At 53.4% G+C, this 22,665-nt stretch overlaps 1 protein-coding gene across 34 annotated transcripts in view; it reads right to left on the reverse strand.

The window, feature by feature from the left end:
* DAB2IP (DAB2 interacting protein) overlaps positions 1-22,665 on the reverse strand; it is a 191,211-nt gene that overhangs the window by 66,521 nt on the left and 102,025 nt on the right. For 27 of the 34 annotated variants that reach the window (XM_072748733.1, XM_072748743.1, XM_072748726.1 and 24 more), the window contains exon 3: positions 15,720-15,862. The exons of the other annotated variants lie outside the window; for them this stretch is intronic. In XM_072748733.1, coding sequence (XP_072604834.1) covers positions 15,720-15,862 — 143 coding nt within the window. The remainder of the gene's footprint in view (positions 1-15,719; positions 15,863-22,665) is intronic. 34 annotated transcript variants of the gene reach the window in all.

Below are 22,665 nucleotides of genomic sequence, written 5' to 3' on the forward strand. Positions count from 1 at the left end.
CCTACGTTGTGTTGCCATTAAGAGGAAGCAAAGTGCCCTAAAGGCAGAGTCCTGGTTCTGGGGCTGATGGGGCTCCCTCTCTCTGAAATCTGATATGTCCCCAGCTCAGGAAATTCTCAGGCAGCCACTCTGTGGCCCCTGACCCTACAGGAGTGAGGTCCTGGCAATGGCTGTGGAGACTCCTGCAGGGCAGCAGGTGCCAAGACCAGCTCCCAGGCCAGGTACACAATTAGTTACAGAGGCCTGGGTTCAAATGTGACTCTGCCATGGAAGGCTACACGATCTCTGGTGAGTCTCTCAAGCATCTTCAGCCTTAGTTTTAGTTTCCTCACTTAAAAAGTGAGGAAGTATCCACTTCCTAGGATCACTGGGAGGGTTAAGGCCACACAAGCCCTCTTTTAGCTCCTTGCTCCCAGACCCACTGGGATCTGCACAAGTTCCACCCTCAATCCAGAAGGCTCTTCCCTGAGAGCTCAGCTCATTCCTCCTTTCCTTGGGGAGGTGGTGGTGGTAGAGAGCCCACCACCCCAGCCAGATCAAACCCCCTAGTTCTAGACTCTCCCCACCCTCAGGACACAGGCCTCAACCATAATGACACCTTGACCTGTGGGACAGTTTCATTGCAGCCTCTTTCTTCCACCCAGGGAGGGGTTGGGGCTGGTGGTGCTCACCACCTAGAATGTAGTGTAACTGAACAGTATCCTCTCACCTTTGGGCCAGGCCATTGGAGCTTCCTGTCCCACCACAGGCTCCAGACTTGACACCCCCCCGGCCCCGTAACTCCTGATTCCAACTCCTACTATACTCAACTCAGTACCCTGCCCTAAAAGGACCCTCTCAGACTATCTACCACCTCTGGAGCCTCACAATGCTAATAGCTGTTTCCTGAGACAGCCTCACATGACTCTCCAGATTTCTCATAGTAACACCCTCTCAGAGTTTAGGAAGCAAACCAAAGTCATTTGCCAACTATTTTCTCCCATTAATCTCACAATGCATTTGCTATTCTCCCTCCATAATGAGTCATTTAGCAGCAACAGAACAATTACGGAGGCCACAGAATATTGATTTTCTAAGTGGGAGAAATGTCCACACAAACATCTTTTCATGTCTGTCTTGGGCTGTCTCCTGCTACAGGATGGGGTAGACCCTGGAAAAGCCAGGCTGCATATGCTGGCAGGGTGCTAGGGTCTTACACAGAAGCTCAAAAAGCATGGTATGTGCAGGGGCGCCTGGGTGGCTCAGTCACTTAAGCGTCTAACTCTTGATTTTGGCTCAGGTCCTGATCTCAGGGTCATGGGATTGAGCCCCACATCGGGCTCTGCACTCAGCAGGGAGTCTGCTACTCTCTATCTCACCCCCTTTCCCTTTGCTCCTCCCCTGCCCATGCTCTCTCTCTCCAATAAATAATTAAAAAAAAAAAAAAGCATGGCGTGTGCAAATGTGAGAGTGACCATGGGCATACAAGAGCTAATAAAATTATCATGTGACAGACATGATCCCATATGACCTCAGAACATGAGGGAGACACCATTGTTATGCCCATTTTAAAGATGAAGAGATCAAGGTTCAGAGATCAGGTGACTTGGCCGAGATTACACAGGAAATGTGGAAGTCAAATCCACACCTAGGTCCTTGCGTCAGCAGAGCAAAATTCAGTTCATCAGGGTGTCCCTGTGGTAGCTTGCTCTCTAAAGGAATGAAGTGGCCATGTCAATTGGGAGGCAATGGCACCCCTCGGTCACAGTGTGACCCAAGAAGACTCTTGAGACATAAAACAGTTGGCCTAGATCCTGGAGTCACACCTCAGCCTCAGTGCAACCTCTAAGCCTAGTTGCTGTAAACAGGTTCACCCTAGGCTAGCCCTGGCCATCCACCAGGCCTGGGCAGTAGCTCTCAGAAACATCTAGAAAAAGAGATGGCAGCTGGACTTAACTGCCCCCCTACCACCAGCCTACCTGGTGCCTACCTAACCCGTGGGGCATTTCTAAACCTCCCCCCCATAAAAAGGGCAGGAAAGGAGAGTCAGGAATGGCTTGGTGAATGGGACACCTAGTACATTTATGCTCATAACTGCATATGGCTCCAAAAATAGGCCCACAGCTGAGATACTCTTCAACAAGTCACCTCCTACTTCCTACTCCTGGAAACTTACCCCAACCAAGCTGGGATGGGAGCTGTGGGAGGAACAGGTCCCCAATGTCCCAAGGACCAATGCCAGCCAACATACTGACCTTCATTTGGAACAAATGGTTTCTTTGTGGCCCAAGGAAAAAAACTAAAGGTCCAGTTTGCAGATATGCGTTTAAATGTCAACTCTACCACCACCTATGGACCTTTGGGTGAGATAATTACCCTCTGAGTCTCAGTTTCCTTATCTGTAAAATGGGATAATCCTGCCACCACCCTAGTTGGTAGAGGGCCAAACGGTAATGATGAAGTGCTGCATAAATGTGGGCTAGGGAAGCTCAACAAAGGGATAGGTTTCCAAGAGTTGGCACTGCCCAGCAGTGGTGTGGACATCTCCCCATGACTGGAGACGTGCAAGCAGGCCCTGAAATAGTCCGTGCAGACAGGAAGCAGAGCATCCTATACACCCTCTTGGACACCCAGATGCATGCTAGCATATTGAAGGCTCCCGGGACTCAAGAAGTAAAGAAACTTATATGCTTTGGTTTCACGGATGTTTCCTTGACCTGTCTGAACTATGGAATCCCCTCATCTCTTAATGAGTCAAACACGCATCAAGATCTACAAGAATTTGGTGTTCTGTGGAAACCAGTTTGAAAAACACTCCAAGGAAGCTTCAGACAATGATTAGAGGTGGCAGGGAAGAGACCAAGGCCTTTCAAGGACACCCCTGCCTTGGAGAGAGTATAGGAGCCTTCCCAATGTTAAGTACATGTCAGGAATAGACCCAGCCCTCAACCTCCCTTTCTAGCATGGCAGGGAGACAGGAGCACATCTGCAGAGAGCAAGTTCACTTCCATGAAACAACATAAGAAGGGGACTTAGAAACCTCAGATACAAGTCACTCTCAAGCTACTCCTGACCTTAACAAGCCCAGAAATTTAGAGGGACTGAAAAAGAAAACAGGCCTTGAGCGAGCATAAATGCCTCCTCTTCCCCTGCTCTTGCCTGCAAACTCACTACCACTGGCCTTACCCTCTGAATCAACAGTGGTTCCTCCAGGCTACCTGAAAATGGAGCAAAGTCTCTCCAATGGTTAATCATACTTCAAAGAAGTGTATGTGGGACCACAGAAAGCAGGAGAATAAAGAATCTCAAACAATTTGTGTGCCTGAGATCCCATTTCTCAGTCCTGGAAGAAAGCAGCAGATGTATCACCTCTCCGCCCATTATGATGCTACAGGCATCACGTGGACAGCCCCCCCCCCCCCCCATAACCCAGTGCCCTCTCTTCTCTCTGGGGGGACTCCATGCCAGGAAAAGCCAAGGAGTCCAGAAACCATTGGTTCCCTGGAAGAGCTCTGGCAAACCCATCCATGGCAAACCCATCCATAATGGTGCAGTCTTTGCTCCCAGCAAGGACAGAGCTTTATTAATTATTCAGAGGACGGTGCAATTATGCAAATCAGTGGGCAGCCTCTGCCTGGCTGCTGCCTTTTACAGGAGTCCAGAGGGGGATGGGGACTCCCAGAGCCCAAGCTGCTTGGTACAAGAAGGGAGCCATCCAGACTGCAAAAGGAGGAATAAATCCGTCATGCCCCAAGCCCACAGGAAACTGACCAGAACCAGACCCATCCTACACATAGAAGAGCTGGTAGCTGCTCTGAGGGATGATTTTGAAGACCTGGGAATGCCTTTTCCCAAGAAAACATACCCCCCATATACCCCTTGCTGGGCTAGCATCACTCAAAGCTTACTCCTGGCAGTCCTAAAGGCATGGAATACTTCCAAAGATCCCTCTTACAAGTATGCTCCTAAAGAGAGGTAACATCTCGAATTAGTGTTTACTAAAGAATGTTTGGCGGAACACTGCTGCTCCACAGATGCTCCTGGAGTGGGGTGCCGGGACAGGAAGCCCTGGCTTAATCAAGATGAAACTGGTTTCTTTACTTTAGGGCCTCTCAGGGCCTTCAATGTTCTGGATCAAAGAGTCCCCTAGAGTGAGGATGCCCACAACACCTGTGGAGGAAAATATGTAGCCTCACCTCCAGGAACCTCTGGAACGGAGTTTGAGAAACTCTAGCCAGATTGCTCACTAAGTCCCCTGCCAGCTCTATCATCCCCAGACTCTGAAATCCCTTATTTATTTATTTATTTTTTCCCTGAAATCCCTTAGAGTGGGTTTTCACCACTCTTACAAACCACAAGCATAAAAAGTGTGGACTTCACATCCCAGGGCAACTGGAGAAGACTACCTAGGCAGGTGCATGGGGCTCCTGGCAGAATACCTGACCTGCCCTGCCACTGCCTCGCACCTACTTCCATCTCCCTCCCTAAGGGTCAGCGCCCAGCACCAGCCCAGCACCACCTCAGACCAGCGGCCTCACAGGTCAGTCAGGAGTGCTGCCCCAGCCAAGATCAGCAGCCCCATCTCCCCAGAGGTCCATAACAAAGGCTGGTCTGGGGAGTCCCGGCCCTCCATCACCACTTCGTTTTCCCTTTACCCTCCTGGGCAATGATGAAAGTCACCTCCACATGCTGACCCAGGGAAGAGAGAGGTGCTGCACAAGGCCAGTTAGCCTGCCTCTGACCTCTTCCACCTGCCCGATTCACCCAGCATTACAAATCAATAGATCTAAATGCAGCCACAGATCATCAGCTCTGGCAAGAGGAAAAGAAATATGGGACCCCAGAACCTGAGGGGTCCAGGGATCTAGACACATATAATTACTGATTAAGTACAAATGCAGGGCCCAATCACAGAGTGGGCCCTACCCTTACATCCTGGAGGACCCCCCCGACCCCCACCACAATGAGGCCGGGAGGAAGGCCCACCTCTGTGCCACCACCGCCTCGGGACCTGAGCACCCATAACAGCCTCTGGTAGCCCTCACAGGCAGCTCTCCCGTTCTCTCAGTGTTATCTCTATCTCCAGATAGATCTAGGTGCAAATCCCACCTCTGCTGCACACGTGCTGTCTGACGCATGGCAGAGCCTGGGTCTGTAAAATAGGAAGAAGCGCACTACTGGGCCATCGTAGGAGCACAAACTTGGGCACCAGACTACTTGGGTTCAAATCCAGCATCTGACATTCTAGCCGTGCGACTGCTGCTTCCCACTGTAAAACTGGGTTAACACAAGCATGTGGCACACAGGCTGTTATGAGGGAAGTGCCCACAGGACGAGCCCATTGTGTCAGCTGGTGCACTAGACAGGGCACAGGCTTTGAGTCCAAAGAGACCTAGATTCTAAATCCCTTGCGAGGGTAATCCCTCAGATAAGTGATTCTACCCCTCGGTGGCCAGTTTTGTCACCCATATAATGGGGGGGACGATAAAATGAGGATAGTCAAGAGGATTACAGATGACATATACACACCACACAATGCCTGGCATGAGGCAAGATGCTTCATAAATGGCAGGTAGCTGACTGATGCCATTATTGACTGGGCACTCAGTCTGTAAAATGGAGAGTGTGAACAGAGAGCATGTGGACGGTGATTGACAGTGGGGCTCTATATAATAAAGCCAGACGGTCTGGGTTTGAATCCCAGTTCTATCACTTATGAGCTGTAGGACTTGGCAGGCTGCTCAGTCTTCCTGTGCTTCACTTTTCTTCTCCATAAAATGAGGGGAGTAATAGCACCTATACTTCACAGTGCTGCTATAAGAATGAAACGAGAAAATGCAGGCAAAGGCACCAGGTGAGGAGCCTGGCTCATCCTGAGTGGCCACTCAGGGCAGCACGGCACCAAGAGAAGCTTGCTATGAAGGGTGCAGAGAGGAAAGGCACCTCGTCTCACCTGGCTTCCATGGCTCTGGTCCACGACACCTCCAGGGGCCTCGGAACCCTAAGGCAGCACAGCCAAGCCTGGGAAAGATGACACGCCACCCTGCACTAGCTGCTTTCCTTCCAAGAATCCTAGAATCCTGGGCACTGAGATGGGCAAAGTGATACTCAGAGAGAAGCAGTGGGTGGAACTGGGCCCTGCACTGGACTCTGGGTGACTGCCTCAGGTGCAAGTACGACTGACCTCCTCAGCTATTGGTGGCACAGGACATGGGGCTTTACAGCAGTCCTGGGTTCAAATTCCAACTCCACGCCCACAGGCCCAGACTCCCCCTGCCCCCTCTTCCTCTCCATCCTTCTTCCGTAACCTCCAGCAGGCACCCATTCCAACAGGCCTGGCCTCTGCATGGACAGCCATCATATCCCTGAGCAGAGGCCCTCCAGGCTGCCATCAAAGGCCTCCACTCCTAGGTGGGGACCAAAGGCACTTGGTCCAGCCCTAAAATGTTGGCTGTTCCTTTCCTATGGGCTTTGACTCAGTGGACTTGGGATCGAATTGCATGACTGCCACTTGCTTGATCCTGGTAAGTGACTATACCTCTATGAATCTCAGTTTGCCTACCTGTAACTTGGAAAGCTGGCAAGACGAATGGGCCTTGGTGGCACAGGTAGGCAGAGGATGGGACTGGGAGTTAGAAGATATGTTCCAACTTCAGCTCTGCCCCTTCACCTCTTTGAGCCTCACTCACCTCAGCTGTAAAATGCAGATCACAGTCACCTGGGTCCTAACTGTTCTAAGCACCCCTGGGAGACGAGGGGTACAGGTGTGAAAAGAGCGTTTTACAGAGGGCAGCCCTGTGCAAGCACAAGAGGGAGCTATTGGCACTCCTCTGGCACAAGAAGGTTCATTTCAAAACATAAGTTTAAAAAGAAGGGGGAATGGCATGATAATGCAGGGATTTCAGGCATCAATCAGGGAATGGATTGCCAGGGCATGAGGTTCCCCCAATGAGTTAACTCTGGGCTAGTTATGCTCCACTCCTAGAATTTCATTTTCTACATCTATGAAATTTGGAAACAAAAACCCCCTTTTACTATGAAGAATCAATAAGAATATAGTACAGACAGTGCCTAGACAAGTCACTGGCACACTGCTGGGGCACAATTCCTGCCCCCATGCAAAAGAAACAAGCTCTGGGCAGTGGTTCTCAAACTCTGTGAAACATTACTCCACCAGAGTCTAGTTCTGGAAGATCTGGACTAGGGCTCAAGAATCTGCATTTTATCAGAGGTCCCAGGCAATTCTTCTTCATATAGGCCCTCCCCAGGGTGGGCTGGTCTGTCGTGCTCAGGAGTGGGGCCCAGTCTCCTGATGAAATGTGGGGAAGTTGGGAAAGAAGAAAGAAGACAGGAAGGGGAGTAAGGAGTAGGGGGTGGAGCTATGAACAATCTATTAATCAATCTCCTCCCTAGCCAGAAACAATAATTGAAGCTCGTACATCCTTCATGTGCTAACAGTCTGCAGCTGCAATACAAAGCTTTGATTACAAATGTCAAAAAGACAGGGCATGAAATTAACTTCCCCTTAGTCAGTGGGCACAGGGAGATGCAGCACTAATTCACTGCCCTCAGTACGAAAACTCCCCACGACAATGTCGCATCAAATTAGGGCCGGTACTGCTGGGATGGCATCTCCATCTTTGCCCAATGTGTTCTTTTATAATTAGGCCAGGCCTGCAAACAAGGGCCCTGAGGGTGTGAGAAAGGTCAGGCCAACAGGCAGATGACAGGTACAGGGTTAACTGGGAGGTGGCCAGAGTTGGCTGGGATAGAGGCCCAAGAAGGTTCTTCAGCTTCCCCAAAGGAGCCACCCACCAGGAAAGGGAAGTGGGGGAAATCATCCTGATAAGGAGTAACTCACCCCACCTTCTCTGATGCAGAGAAATGTGAAACCCACCTTCTATCTGGGCCAATTCCTGCCCTACTAGCTCCACTTGAGAGACAGGAGCTCCAGTGGCTTTTCTGAGGTTGATCACACTGAGTTAGCAGTAGAGCCAGGCCCAGGAGCCATGTTCCTATAACTCCTGCACTGTCTGCCCTAGCCTGACCTGTGGCAGTCAAGGTACAAGGGGTGGCAGGAGGTTGGAGGTGGCAAAGCCCTGCTCTGGCTGCCTCTGGGAGAAACTTTAAGGAATAGGGCTTTAGGGCTGCCCTCTGGCCCTCCCCTCTTAGAAAACCGAAGCTCATGCAGTTATTCACTGGGCAAATCCAGAGCACCTCCTCCGCATGGGGCAGAAAGTGCTCTGTTAGAGCTTCCAACCAGCCCACCCCATGCTGCCATGACCAACTGAAGTCTTCAAGGTGACAAGCCCCGGAGTCAGCATGCAGGCTTCCAGACGAGGTACAAGTGGGGGAAGGAGCGGAGGACCTATGCTTGGCATGCCCCTAGATCAGGCTTGCCCTTTAGCCTTGGGGTCCCTTCCTACCCTTCCCCAAGAATGCCCAGGGTATTCCCAGGCAGGCTGCCAAGGACCTTGCAGCTGGGGATCCTGTTTCCCTCCTTCCCTGGTCCTCACCCCACCACCTGGCTCAGAGGGGATCTCTGGCACACAAGTGATGGCTTCCACAAGGTTTGCCTTCCAAATGCCAGGGAAGGTTCTTATGTGTGCGTGCCCAGGTGTGGCATGTGGTGTGGCCTATAGACAAGGCATGGCAGGCAGCCGAGACTGTGCACTGCGCTATGTGTAAGACACTGCGTCCACCCACAAGCTCCCGCCCACACATGCCCACACAAAACTGAGATTCCCTCTATCTCAGGAGGGGCTGGTAACACAGGCTACCCTTCCTGGCACTCCCAGCTGAGAGAGGTAACTCCCACATCATTTCCATCACAATCATCTCCCCTGGATCCCAGGTGACTCCAGAGCAGAGGAGGAGTACAGAGAGGAGGGCCCTGGCCCGGGGTGGAGCTCTGGCCCTGCAGGAGGAAGCTGCCTCAGGATCTTAGGCTCTTGGAAGGGGTGGGGGTGAGGGACTCAGGGAGCAGCCCAAAGGCACTGAAGAAGTAGAGAAGGGGTTACCCTTCAAGGCAGAGTGGCCAGTGACTGTCCCTCCCACCGATCAAGCCTGGGCATGTCACTGGGCTGCTCAGAGGTTTTAGAGGGCAGGGGCTTGGGATGGTCCTCCACAGCTATCCACAGCCACTCGCATGCCTCCCAGCCCCAGGCTGGAAATGAGGCCCAGGCCATTCGTCACAGATGGACGGACTGATGTCCAGAAGACCAGAGTATCTTCATACAAGGGGCTCTCTTTCAGTCACCCACAGCTGATCACCACAGGGCAGTGGGTTGGCAGGTCAGAGCAGGGAAAGGGCTAAGTGTGCCTTGTCACCTGGGAAGGAGTCACCAAGCCAGCCAGGGGCACTGAACGTTTTCCTTCCTGCCTTTCTGGTCCCCCTATGATCTCCAACTCTCTCCTGTGGCCTTCTAAAATAGCCATTAATTAAAGCTTGGTAATTAACTTTCTGGTCCAAGTAATATTTTGTTAAAGGAATTCCATTAAAGAGTTGATTTGCATATCCTCCGACATGGGGCCTGGAAATAGGTAGGTTACTTGTGGAGAATGCTACAGGCCCGGTGGCATCCCAGGCATGGGCTCTGCTGGCACCTAAAGGCACAAGGGGATTAAGAAGGCAGCTATCCTGATGGCCAGGTATATGTCAAGCCCCGAGGTTCTCCCGAAGCAGGTGGACAGTTTGGTCACAAAACTGGCCAGCTCAATGGCCATACACCCAGACAGAAACTGTGCACAGATGTACACATGTGAGAGCTCAAACACAGAACACACTATACACACCGCATGACCCAATGTATGCAAACTTACACACAGCAGACGTGTGTCTACTGAAAACAACAACAATGATAGCAGGCAATACTTAGCAAGCACTTATTAGATTGAACTATATGCGTATATTCGACCTACAAAAACAACCACTTCATATGGTCCAACCCAGTATGAAGTGCCAGGCACTGTTCCAAATGCGTTATATGTGATTAGTCATTTCAAAAGCACAGACATGTACAAGAACATTTACATATAATGAATACACACCTACAGGAGGGCAGGTGCATACTTGCAAGACATACAGAAACATGCATGCACAGATGTACACATGGCTACATGGTTGTATAAAGAAAGGCCTCTCTAGCCTTTGAAAATGTGGGGCTGATCACATTCCCACCAGCTAATTTCCACCATTCCTAAAAAATATTGCCCAACTCGGATCTCTAGAAAATACACAAGGGAGCCACAGATCTAAAAAGAGGGCGATAAAAATGAGAAAGCAAAAAATAAATTGGTTCTTCCCTATGTCCAAGTCCTGTTCTGTGGCTTTCCCCTCCTCTCTGGAGATGAGACTCAGAATCCTGTGCTCATGTGTGAAGCCTTGATCAGTCCTGCCCCTAAAAGTGTCTGTGGGGCTCCAAGTACAATGCTGCAGACAGGTCGAACCTGATCACCAGGCCTGGCTTCTGTGATGGTCCCACCACTGTGCCTTTGGCTGCATGCCTGTTTCTGTGACTCTAACAGCCCTTTCACTGCCTACCTAACTTGCAGGGCAGAAGACCTCTCAAAGTGCTGTGTATATGCCGGGCCTCCTTATGACAATTATCAGATTAAGAATTAAACCTGATTTCCTTATGGAGGGGAGGGGAGGAGAAGAGAGAAGAGGGTTGGGTGAGCTTTCCTTGCATGTAATTAATGAATTCCCTGCCATACCTCTTGGAAGGCAGAAGCCCATTTAACAAAGATCCACCTACCTGGGGCCTCTCAGAGCTGAGCGAGGCCACATAGGGCAACCAAGAATCCTGCAAGAGGCTTGTCAGAATGTTCAGAAGGCAAAGAACAGGATTAGACAAGATTCAAAAGAAGAAGCACTACTGGCCATTAAACTGCAGAAAACACTATTCAAACCCTAACCAGCAATGAGATTCAAACAACAAAGAAATATCTTTTTTCTATTTGAATGACAGATCATTTTAATGATGACAATGTTTCTAAGGGTGTGAGGAAACAGGTGAGCATGCTCAAAAATCATTGGGGGAGTGTAAATTACTAGAGGCTTTTCAGTGGGGGGGGGCATTTTTATCAAAAATCCTTTGCCCTAGTAATTCCTTTTCTAACACTTTATTCTATGGAAACAATCAGAGACATTAACAAAGACAAATATTCAAAAACTTAAATACCAGCATAATTTTTAATAATAGTAATTACAAAAATACTAGACATAACCTAAACATTTAAATGATTAAAAACACGTATGGTCCAAACATAGATGGAATGATGGACTTTTAAAATACACACAGGAGAAGTTTACTTCTCCCAGGCATAGACAGGAACAAGGGTCACTCTGCCCAGCTATTTCCTAGTAATGATTCTCTGTACAACCCTCTTCACCTTCCCAGGTACAGCAACATCTCTCTTTTGAACCTCAGAAGAACACAGCATGATTACCTGGTATGATTCCCACGTTGTATATGAGCAAAAGGAGGCATATCAAAATGAAGTGACTTTTCCCACCGACAGTAACTCTCACTACTGAAAACCTACAACATGCTAGTCTAGCCTCTTTCAAGTGTTATTTATTTAATACTATTTTAGAAACATTTAAGAAATGTGCAAGACCTGGGGCTAGTTGCCTAGGAAACAGCACTGAACCGGACACTTTCTATTAAACACATGCTGAATATATGAACATTAATGTTTCCGGTGACATTATCACCATGACGCCCATTTTGCAGATGTGCAAACTGAGGCTCAGAAAGTTTGTGACTTGTGCCAAGAATGCGTGGCTTCAAAGCCAAAGATCACACACTTCCCATTATTCCTGGAGACTAATTCCTGCACAATCATCTCTACATCACCACCCATGGGAAGGACCAGACACTCCCTGTCTATGGTAGGGGAGGGAGAGAGGCAAGAAAGGCCAAGCTCTGAAGCCCAGCTTCTCTTGCACCTACTGTCAACAACTAGAGCAGGAAAACAGATCCCACCTTCTATTTTCCCTATTTCCCATTAAGCTCCTCTCCCCTCTCCAGGGACTGCCTCACCCAAAGGAGCAGAAGAGATTCTAACCTACCCAGGGCAAGTTGAGGGTTCTTGAAGGCCCCCACCCCCACTTCCAAGTATCTCCCTCCCTAGCCTTACTCTGCTTGGAATCCCACCATTAGCTAACCTTCAGGTGTGGGAACTCCATGCAACACACATATTCCTGAGAAGGGATCATCAATCTCTAACTCTGCACATAGCAGCCCTGCACACCTGCACCTGGCTTGCCCACCTTTACACGATCAGCTCTGCACTAGGCCAGCTGGGAAGAATGGGAAGGGGGTTACAGTCACTTGAGAGGAACCACAGGGTAGGGGGACAGGTTGAGAGCCAGAGGGTGCACACTCTCAGCACCTAAGGGGGGCCAGAGTCACCCAGCAACAGTGGCAGAGAAGTATAATATTGCCAGCTGACCCTCCTAGCTACTCAGAACATTAATAAACAAGTGACTTGGAAATTATCTTCTGGGAAGACAGAACCACCACATCCTAGATGGCTTTTACCAACATTAAGACAGCCTCATAAATGAAGCAGCAACATTTCCAGCCTGCAAAACAAAAATGCTTCTGCCAGCACACTTCTCATGAGCAGCATTCATTTCTGTTATCAAGGAGACATGATTACCTGTCCGTGGTGCTTACTTTCAAAGACTCCAAAGAAGAAATAAGCATCTGAGGGGGCCAGGGATTTTGGAGACCAGCTGGAAATGTCCCCTAAACCATTTCAGGAGAATAAGTACAAGGCTCAAACCTGTCCTGTGGCCCTTGAGACCCCTCCAGAGCCCAGCTGTGCCCACCCAAACCCTGGCTAGCCTGACGCCAGCCCCACAACCAGACATAAGACCTCTCCCCCAACCTGTTGGGCTCAGCTGCCCCACACCTAGGCCAGACTCCTTTCCCAGGGAGCCAAAAGATCCCAGGACAGAAACAACTGGTTTCCAGCCTCCAGATGAGAGAATTCCAGAGCAAAAAATAGCCTGCACAACACAGCAGTTTGCAGAGCACAGCAGATAGCATGTAAAACAAAGCCACTTCAGCAGCCCTAAAGCAGACCACGTTATTCAAAGTCTGAACCCAAGTGGCCACCCAGAGTGCCCTGTGCTCTTTACAGACAGGGGGAAGCCTCGGAGACCAGGGCTCACACCTGATACCCTAGAAGCCCCACCCTCCTTCCCATGCTTATCCCCTCACTGAGGCTGCACTTACCCCCTCCCCAGTCAGAAGGCTCAGCAGCCCAGTGGGGGTCCCATGCAACCAGGATCCAACCCCCTCCTCAATGCCAAGCCAAGCCAAGCCAAGCCAAGCCAAGGGCAAACCATTGTGCATTGTGTCCCCCCAGCCTTCAACAGTGTGACTTACACCACATAGGAGTAGAGAGGGAAGATCCTCTCCTCTCACCCAGGCTTGACCATGAGCAGTTTTTTTTTTTTGGGGGGGGGGGGATGAGGGGGGTGTCCACCACAGTTGGTTTTAGTCAGTCAACTCCCACAGGACGACTCCAGGAACTGCCCCAGAGAAGTATCTACCAAAGAGAAATATCTGCCCATCCATCCCCGAAGCAGCTGATAAATCTATTATTTCTAAGCAGAGCAGTAAAGCAGGAGATCCCAGTCCTGACAAAGCCTATTTTAGCTCCAAGGCTGGGTCTGGCCGGGGATTTCAAACTCAGTCTCTGCCTGTCCGCGAGAAATCTGGGCTCCCTTCCTGTGCCAGAGAAGCCACCAAGCCAGATTTTGTTTATAGAAAATTAATAAGACAATTCCACACCACTGCCAGTGACATTCTGCTCCAACTGCTACTGTTAACACCATTTCTAGAAATGGGCTTGTAGTTTCATTCCTGAACCCACCCACCCCCCCCCCGCCCCCACGCCTTGCCCCTTAGGCATGTGACAAGGCTGACCTGACCTGAGACCAAGCTGGGTGGGCAAGACCTGCTCGAGGTCATCTGGGCCATGCCCAGACCTCTAGCCAGGAGGCTGGGGAGCCAGCCAGCACTTGCCAGCTTCTTGGTGCAAGCTTCCCGCTGGAAGGAGGTAAACATGGCATGCATGCTGTCTGTGCCCAGGAGGGCAGACACACTCAGAGGTCGGACTGCCTGCTGTCTCTCCCGCTCCCCGGACAACCAACACATGCACATAAAACGGGGGTACATACACAAGACCCCGCATACGGGTGCAGAGGGTTCTGACTCCCGCCAAGGAAAGCGCAGAGAAGGGCATGTTCCTGGGGGAGAAAGCTGGAGGCAGGGGCCAGGCGGAGGGAGGAAGGCAGCAAACCGGGTGGCCTGCCGCCCAGACAATAACAAAGATGGGAAGCGAGATTTTTCAAAGACGCAGTGGCTGCACCCAGCGCTGAGCTCTGGCCTGGCGGCATCCTCTTGCCAGGGCACGCCTGGTCCCCTGGGGCACCATACCCATCCAAGAAAGGTTGAGGGTCCTGCCTCAGGCTGGGCTTGGCAGCTGGGGCAGGAAACCAGCTGCAGGCAGCGGTGGGGATGCACTGGCACTGGTGAGAGCAGCTCTGGGCTGATGGAAGTTAAAGGTCTAGTAATTCTCCCCGGGGTGGGGGTGAGGGGTGCTCTCCAGGAAGATGCCAGGGGTCAGTTAAACAGCCACTCAACCTTGGGCAGGAGTTGGGCTATAACTTGTACTCCTCTGCCTGCTGGAACCCAAGGGGAGGAGAGACATTTTTATTCTACCTGTGCCTCCCCTACAGGGAGTGCCAACTTGCCAATCATACACAGGGGCACAGCCCTATGAAGGCAGATGCCAGGGGCCTGAGATGTCGGGGCTGAATGCTGAAAAGGCTCCTTGGTGCCTGTCTGTTCTTTCACCTCCCCTAGCTGAGCGGGGGCTCGTTCTGACTGGCACCGGAATCCGTCTCGGTGGCTGTGCCCAAGCGGAAAGGTGCTGTGGCTGGTGCGGCTGCAGGAGGGAGACCGGGCGGCAGGCGCCGTGTCCGCCCAGGCCCCGCGCTCCGACGGCCAGGACAGGAGGGCCTGCCCTTGCGAGCCGCAGCCTGCTCGGTGCTGCGAACGGGAGCGGGCCGGGCCGCCGCCTCCGCCTCCGCCTCCTCCTCCGCCCCACAAGCCACGTCCCCTTGGAAGGTCCACACCTGCTCCCGGCTTGCCCAGGAACAGGAGACACCCCTGGGAACCGAGAGGTGGGCAGCGAAGCAGCTGCCCCGGCGGGCGGGCACGCGGCCCTCCCTCCCCGGCCTCAGGCACCGCCCCCTCCGCGGCCCCGGCCCCGGCCCCGGCCCCGGCCCCGGCCCCGGCGGGCTCGCGCCCTACTCGGGCAGATGTGCCCCTCGGCGCCCCCGCCCCGCTCCTCCCCGCCAGATGTTCACCCTTTTCCTCGCCGCCGGGTCTCGGAAAAAGCGCAGCCGACAGCGCCTTTTGTACGGGACCCCGGGGGCTCGGCGGCAGGGGGATGGGCGGGTGGGTCCCGGGGGTCTGGCGCCCCTTGGGCCCGGGTCTGGCCGCCGCAGCGCCCGGGAAACAATGCGACGGCGGCGCGGGGCAGGACTCCTCGGGGCGGGCCGCGGGCTCCGCGCTTCCCGGGCCCGTCCCACGAGCGGCCGGGGGCGGCGTGCGGTGCCCTCCAGCTCCCAGCGGCCCGGCCGGGCTGCCCTTTGTCCCCGCGCCCTCCGGGGCCGGCGGGGGGGGCGGGGCGGGGGGGCGGGGCGGGCTCACCTCTCATTGTCCGCGGCGGCGGCGGCGGCGGCGGCGGCGCCCCGGAACCCCGGCAGGATGTGGCGGAAGCTGTGGTTGCGGTCCAGCTTGGGCTGGCTCTTGGTGCGCTTGATGGAGCCCTTGAGGCGGCGGCTGAGGAAGCCCTGCGCGCGGGCGACAAGAGGGGAGAGGGGGCGGGGTCAGCGCGGCGGCGGCGGCGGCGGCGGCCCGGGACCCCCGCCCCGGACCCCCGCCCTGGCTCGGGCGGCCGCGCGGCCGACGGCGGGCGCGGGCTCGGGCGCGGGCTCGGCCCCGGCCCCCGCCCCGGCCCCAGCTCCTCGCGGCCCGCGCCGCCCGCGCGCAGACCGAGCGGCTACGGCCCGGCCCTCCCCGCCCGCCGCCGCCCGCCGCCCGCCGCCGCCGCCGCCGCCCGGCCCCGCCCGCCCGCCGCGGCGCCCCGCCCCTAAGCCGCTGTTGCCATGGCGACGCCGAGCCGAGCGGCGCCGGCCGCGGCCGAGGCCGCCCGAGCCCCCGGGCGTGGGGGCGGGGCCAGGGCCCAGGGGCGGGGCCAGGGGCAGGGGGCCTCGGCGCGCCCCTCCCCTCCCCCCGCGGCGAGGGCGCGCCCCCAGCCGCCCGGAGGAACCCACGCCCGCACGGTCCTGCCCCCGCGAGGTGGGGGTCCGCTGCCCCGGGTCACAGCTGAGGCTCGGAGAGCAGGCGGGCGGCGGTCCGGGACCGACCCTGCTGAGCCCCTGCCCGCCGGCCCGAGCCCGAGCCCGGGTGCCGTTCCTTTCCAGCCAACCGTGCTGACCCTCGGGGTGAACGAGGCCCCCGTCCGGAACCTTGGCAGGCACCCCAGCAGGGACAACCGCCCCGGGGGTCCCTAGCACCCGGCCCCGGCAGGAGGCGGACGCTGGAAGGTTTGCTGAGTGCGCCCACTGCACGCTTCAGGATTGGCAGCCACGCCTCAGAGAAGACGGGCCTTCGCCTAACAGGCTGCTCCAGGGCCCCATTCGTGACCCTCGGAGGGTAGGGGTCCGTGCCCAGGAGGAGTATGGCAAACCTCTGAGGCAGGGCCCCACCAGGCCATTTCATTTATCCATTGACCAGGCTGTGATTGCTCGCAGGACAGAGCTGAATTGCACCCCAACCCCAGGAGCTCCTGGTCCCATGGAAGAGACAGTGTTCAACACACGACAGGTTGAACCAGTGCGCCCTTTGTAGTTGAGGGGAGATGTGGGGGCTCAGGGGGCCACAGCCCGGGGTGTCCAGGATTTGCAATTACAGAAGGCTGGAGGTAGAATTCCCTGAGGCAGGGAATGCAAGGGGTTCTGGGGTCTCACCCCCCCCCCCCCAGCCTCAATTCCAGATAATATAAGGACAGAAGCCAATGGGATAGTAACTCACTCTGAAGTGACTGTTGTACACAATCTCATCACCACATTTCATTCCTCACACAATAAAGGACCCAGAGGGACTCCTGGGTGGCTCAGCAGTGGAGTGTCTGCCTTTGGCTCAGGTCGTGATCCCGGGGTCCTGGGATGGAGTCCCACATCAGTTTCCCCATGGGGAGCCTGCTTCTCCCTCCTCCTGTGTCTCTGCCTCTCTCTCTCGCTCCCTATGTCTATCATGAATAAATAAATAAATAAATAAATAAATAAATAAATCTTTTATAAATTTTTATTAAAAATAAAATATAATAATAATAATAAAATAATAATAATAAAGGACCCAGAGGTGGACATTTGCTATAGGCCATGCTCTGTGATGGATCTGCCCATATCTATGGCCCCAGCACCCGAGTCACGATGAGGTGAACACATCATCTCATGTCACCCACACAAATGAGAAAACGTCAGAAAAACAGGACCCCTTTCTGCAAATGAAGAAACCTGGCTGAGAGAGGTGAGGTGACTTGCCCAAGAACACAGTTTCCAGGCTGGTCTGATGCCAGAGCTTGTTGCACAGGACCCCCTCCTCTGCCCACCCTCTTCAGGTTTTCCCTTTTCCCCATCTTCCCGCCCCCCCCCCCCCTTACCCTTTCTTCTCCCTTGGTCTCTCGCATCCGTGGGACACCTATCCCTGCGGTCGCCTGCCAGAACTCTGCACATCCTCCAGGGCCTACCCAAAACACCACCTCATCCAGGTCTTCCCAGGCAATGGGGTCCAAATGCCTCTCATTGGGGAGCTCAGTGTCACCGAAACTATTCTAATCAGCTGTAGTTCAGCAAGTATTTCTTAGGTGTTAAGAGGCCACAGGAGGGACCATCATCCATAGAGAAACCCCTAATGGAAAGCAACCACAAATGGTGGCAGGCTCTTCAGTAGGCTCTTCAGGAGACTCGGCAAGGAGGCAGGAATCTGCACTTCTCTGAAAGCGCTGGGCATCCCAACCTTGGCTTCTTGCCTGGTACACCAGGGAGGGAAGATGCACCTGGCTCACTTGGATGGGGTCTTCTCTCACAGGTGTTGTCAAGCAAGTTCCCCAACGGGCTTGTACTTTATCTTGGTTTTTATTTTCTACACTAAGGAAAATTTCACATTTTTACACTCTTGTGGCATAAAGAACCACGAGGCATTTTTCACAATTTATGTAGTCATTATGTAGCTATCCTGACAGCTTTATCCTATTTCTGAGGTTTTCTTTAAAAAGGCATTCTTCCTTCTAGGAGGTTGAGTGGGACAAGTGTCACTTCCTCTTCCCCACCCCTCCCCTTCAGGCTAGACTTAATGCTCCTCTGACAAGCTGCCTCCTCCTTGAAGCCTACCATCCCCCACCACAGCAACCATGACCTTGGGGTCTCAGATGCTGTAACATTCATTAATTCATTCCCATTTATCGAGAACCTACTATGTGCTAGACACAGTAACCAAGACAGCATTAACACTATGAGGGGAACAGTGTGCAGATTAATTAGAGGACAGGAGGCTCAGATCTGTTGGGAGAGTGATTCTTCAGGGAATGGGGTACATGACTCCATCACACCATACATACATGCCTACCCTGGAGGACCTTCAGTGCACCAGAGGACCCAACTCAGGGCTCTGCATGTAGCAGGCTTAGCAAAAGGTTCACTATCCCAGAAAGCCACAGCTGGAGGAAGACTCAGATCCAAGAGACTGTATATGAGGGTGAATGAGACACAGAGAGGGAAAGGGACTTTCCCAAAATCGCATAGCAAGGTTAATCGAAGACCCCAGAATCCAGTTACCTACTCTGCCCAGCCTCACAGGTTGCTTACTGACCTCCTTCATGTAGTAGAGGGCCAAGGGCGGCTTCCCACCCAGCCCTGGCCTGGCTAAAGGGAGATGAGCTTCATGCGCAGGTCCAGGGTCATGATTTCTGGAGGCAGCTGCAGCTCCAAATTCAAGTCAGAAAATCTCATTCTAAACCTAAGTCAACCCTAGTGAGAGGCATTGGGCAAATCATGTCCCTTCCTTCAGTAAAGCAGGGTTCTGGAGGCCCAATTTCTAGGACTGCTGTGGAGCTGGATCTGAGCCCTGGTTTGCCTGCCCCACTCCGACCCCCACTCTGCATTGCCAGCCACGGGCCAGCTCCAAGCCTCAGTGTTGTTATCTGTAAAATAGGCTAATGACGATACATACTGCATAAAGTTGTGGGAAGGATCAAATAAGGCAAGATATCACCAGTAAAATTAAGCCACTAAACACAATAGTTGCCAGCTTTATTATCATCATTACTGACGTCGGCTATAGTGCAGCCACCGATTTTTGCCCTGAGAAGGTACATAACCACCATGGGCGGGAGTCTGTCTGGGCCCTCCCAGGAGCCTGAAGGTTGTCTCACAGCAAGGACAGGCTGGTGTCATGCCTAGTGGATGAATGAGCGTGCTTGCAGAATGATCCCAGAGCTACAGAATGTCATCCAGGTTGGTAGTTTCAAACGCTTTTAAAACAAGCACTTTTTTCTAAAGCAACCTCACAGAGACTCCCAATGTACAAAGTGTGTGAGCCACGGGCAGCCAGGGCTGCTCAGGGGGAGGCCTCGGCTTTCATTCACTAGAGCAGGACGGAAAACTCAGGGAGCAGCCAGTGCCCTCTGCAAGGATGGAGCCTGCTGCCTCCTCAGATGGGGAGTTCGGCCTCTACTATCAGAGCCCACAGCCACGTTCCCCTGTGCTCTGTAGGTAGCTTTTCAGCACTTAGGTCAGCTAAGGTCTCAGGGGCTTGTGCCCAAGGCTACTGCCTGTGGGGCTGAGTAGGGACAGCTGTGTACCCTCCACCCACTCTGTGACAGCCCGCTGCCTATTCCAGCTGATCCCCAGGGTCGCCTGAGCTTCCATCTGTCACTGACTAACGTGCAGGGCAGTCCTGAGTGGAAGACAGAGAGTCCTGTGGGGTCTCTGGCTGGAGGGAACCCAGTTCTCGGCAGCTCCCCCACCCCCTTTCCAGCCACGAGGCCACCATCCTGACATCTGGCCCTAACCCTGCTTACCCCTTCCTTGGGATGTTCAGAGACATTTTCTCAAGGGCCTTAAAGAATTCCAGCCCATGATTTGTTCATTCCCCCATGTCAGTCAATTCCAAGTGATGCCAATGAGGAGAGATGACCAGTTATGGCGCTTTTGCTCTGCTGAATCACTGCCCGTGGTCCTCGCCTAACCCCTCCCAGGCCCTAAGAGGGAGGCCCAGGAGGGTCCAGTGCCTGTTATTGGGAATGCAGGGAGAATGTATGCTGCAGAATGCAGAACGTTTGAGGTTTTCAGGTGGGGAACGAGAGGCTCAGAGAAGTTAAGCCACTCGCTGAGAGTGGCAGAGCTATCGGTGGCCAAGCTGGGGGTTCGAGCCCTTGGGGCGGGCAGGGTGAGGGCCCGGTACATATGTTGCCCACACATATGCACAGAAGGCCAGACTGGGAACTGACAGCTCAGCCCCAACCTCCCAGGACCACAGGCCAGACCAGAGGAAAGAAGGGAGGTAACCTCTCCCTGAGCAGAGTGCTGTCACAGGTGAGGACCTGGCAGCTCCAGGAGGGGACGTCCTGCCCAGGCCCAGCCTCACACATGCCTCACACATGAGTTACCTAGGGGACCACAGGTTTGCATTCCAGCACAACTCCTTGGGCACCCAGAGGCAGCATGTCACCACTGGTCTCTAAGCCATCTCCAAACCTGAGTGTGAAGTGCTGAGCATTGCGCCTGGCATACAGCAGGTGCTCTGTGAAGGGTGAGTCCCCTCCCTCAATGCTATCATCTGATCGGTACTGCATCTGCCATCCTGTCTTCATCACCTTCTCCCCTTCTAACATACCGACCAATGAGCGGGCCTGACCTGCCTTTGACTCCCACTGAGATTGTGCCCAGGATGGAGGAAGAACCTGGTGGACTCTCCCCTGGCCCAGGAGCCATCTTTAAGGCCTGCATCCAGAAAGCCTTCAAGGAAAGAAACTCTTTTAACAGGTGTGTCTCTCAGTATCTATGCGCAGCTTTGCACAAATGCCAAAATCACACCTAAAAACCCAAGAAAGGGAGGGGAAGACCCCATCTAGATAGTTCCACTTCTCTCAGCCCCAGGAGAGGAGATCTGCTGGGCTCCCTGGCCCACAGGCAGCTCCGACACCTCAGCAGGCTAAGGCTCCAGGGGAGAGGTCCTGCTTCCAGAGTCACAGCAAGAGCGGAGAGGGCCCAGATCAGGCAGCCAGGCCAATGCCCACATGGTACAGACAAGGCACACGAGGCCCAGAGTGCAGGGGGACTTGCCCAAAGTCACTGAGCAAGCCAGTGGAAGAAGCACAGAAGAACCTAGGAATCCTATCTCCTCACCCAGTGCTCTTTGCAACACTAGTACCCCACTCTTCAAGAACCTCTCAGGCTCCCCACATTTCCTCTTTCCAGGCTTCAGTCTTCCCTTCTTATTATAAGGGCTGGGCTGGGTGATCACCAAGCTCCATTCCAGCACTGATGCCTGGTGATTCTAAAAAGCCGAAGCTAGAGCAGCTGCCTTCCACATCTGGGCTCTCCCAGGCCGGGCACCAACCTACCAGCGACTCCTCTGGCTTTGCCCAAACCCTTCAGATGCACTGTTCTTCCTGCACTCCTTCCCTGTTGCTGGGGCTTTGCCCTCAGGAAGCTGCCAGGCTTCCCTGGCCTCCTTCCTTGGGAGATGTGGATCATCAGAGAGGGTCCCAGCTGGGGGATGACTCACTAATGAGTCTCTGAAAGGTCAGAGATCATGACAGGTGAAAGAGGACTGGCATTTTAAGCCAGGTTAGTGCCTTCCCGGTAGCCACCCATTCGCAGGCCACCCTATGCGCACATAACCCTCTGCAATTGCTTGATCCTTTGAATGTAAGACCTCCACACTCCAACTTACCCAGAAAAGGCAGCCAGACAACTCAGACCACACAAAAGGAACCCAGTCATGAGCCATGAGAGCCAGCAGGGGACTGGGCCTTGGTACATAAGGATCACTCTTCCATTCAACACTCATTCGTCACTCATTGGTTAAACATCAGTCACCCTTGCCCAACAACCACATTTAAACCATTCACATGGTGAAATACACACAGCCAGAAATGCACACAAATTGAAGGATATGCATGCATAAAAAGACACATAAGGAGGGGGTGTGCCCACAAAGAAATGCAGGTGTAAACATACAAGTCTCACCACCACCACACACAGAAACCAATAAGCACGTTGACCAGCACACATACAAATACACACATGCACTCAGGAACTGTGCAAATAAAGATACACAAACAACAAAAGAAGATCACAAGTACCTACTCAACTGTCACCAGGCACACACAGAATGATACATGGGGCAAACGCCACCCCATATATACTCAAGTTCACAAGCACAGCAGGAAGGGAAAGTTACCCAAAGAGCCACGTTCAAAGATCTAGAAGCCCAGATCTCAGGACCAAGGGGAGAAAATGCTGCTGCTGCTGCTGCTGCTGCTACTATATAGTTCCCCTGATCTGTGTGCAGCACCTCACTCTAT

Source organism: Vulpes vulpes, chromosome 2, assembly GCF_048418805.1.
Source record: "Vulpes vulpes isolate BD-2025 chromosome 2, VulVul3, whole genome shotgun sequence".
Lineage (NCBI taxonomy): Eukaryota > Metazoa > Chordata > Mammalia > Carnivora > Canidae > Vulpes > Vulpes vulpes.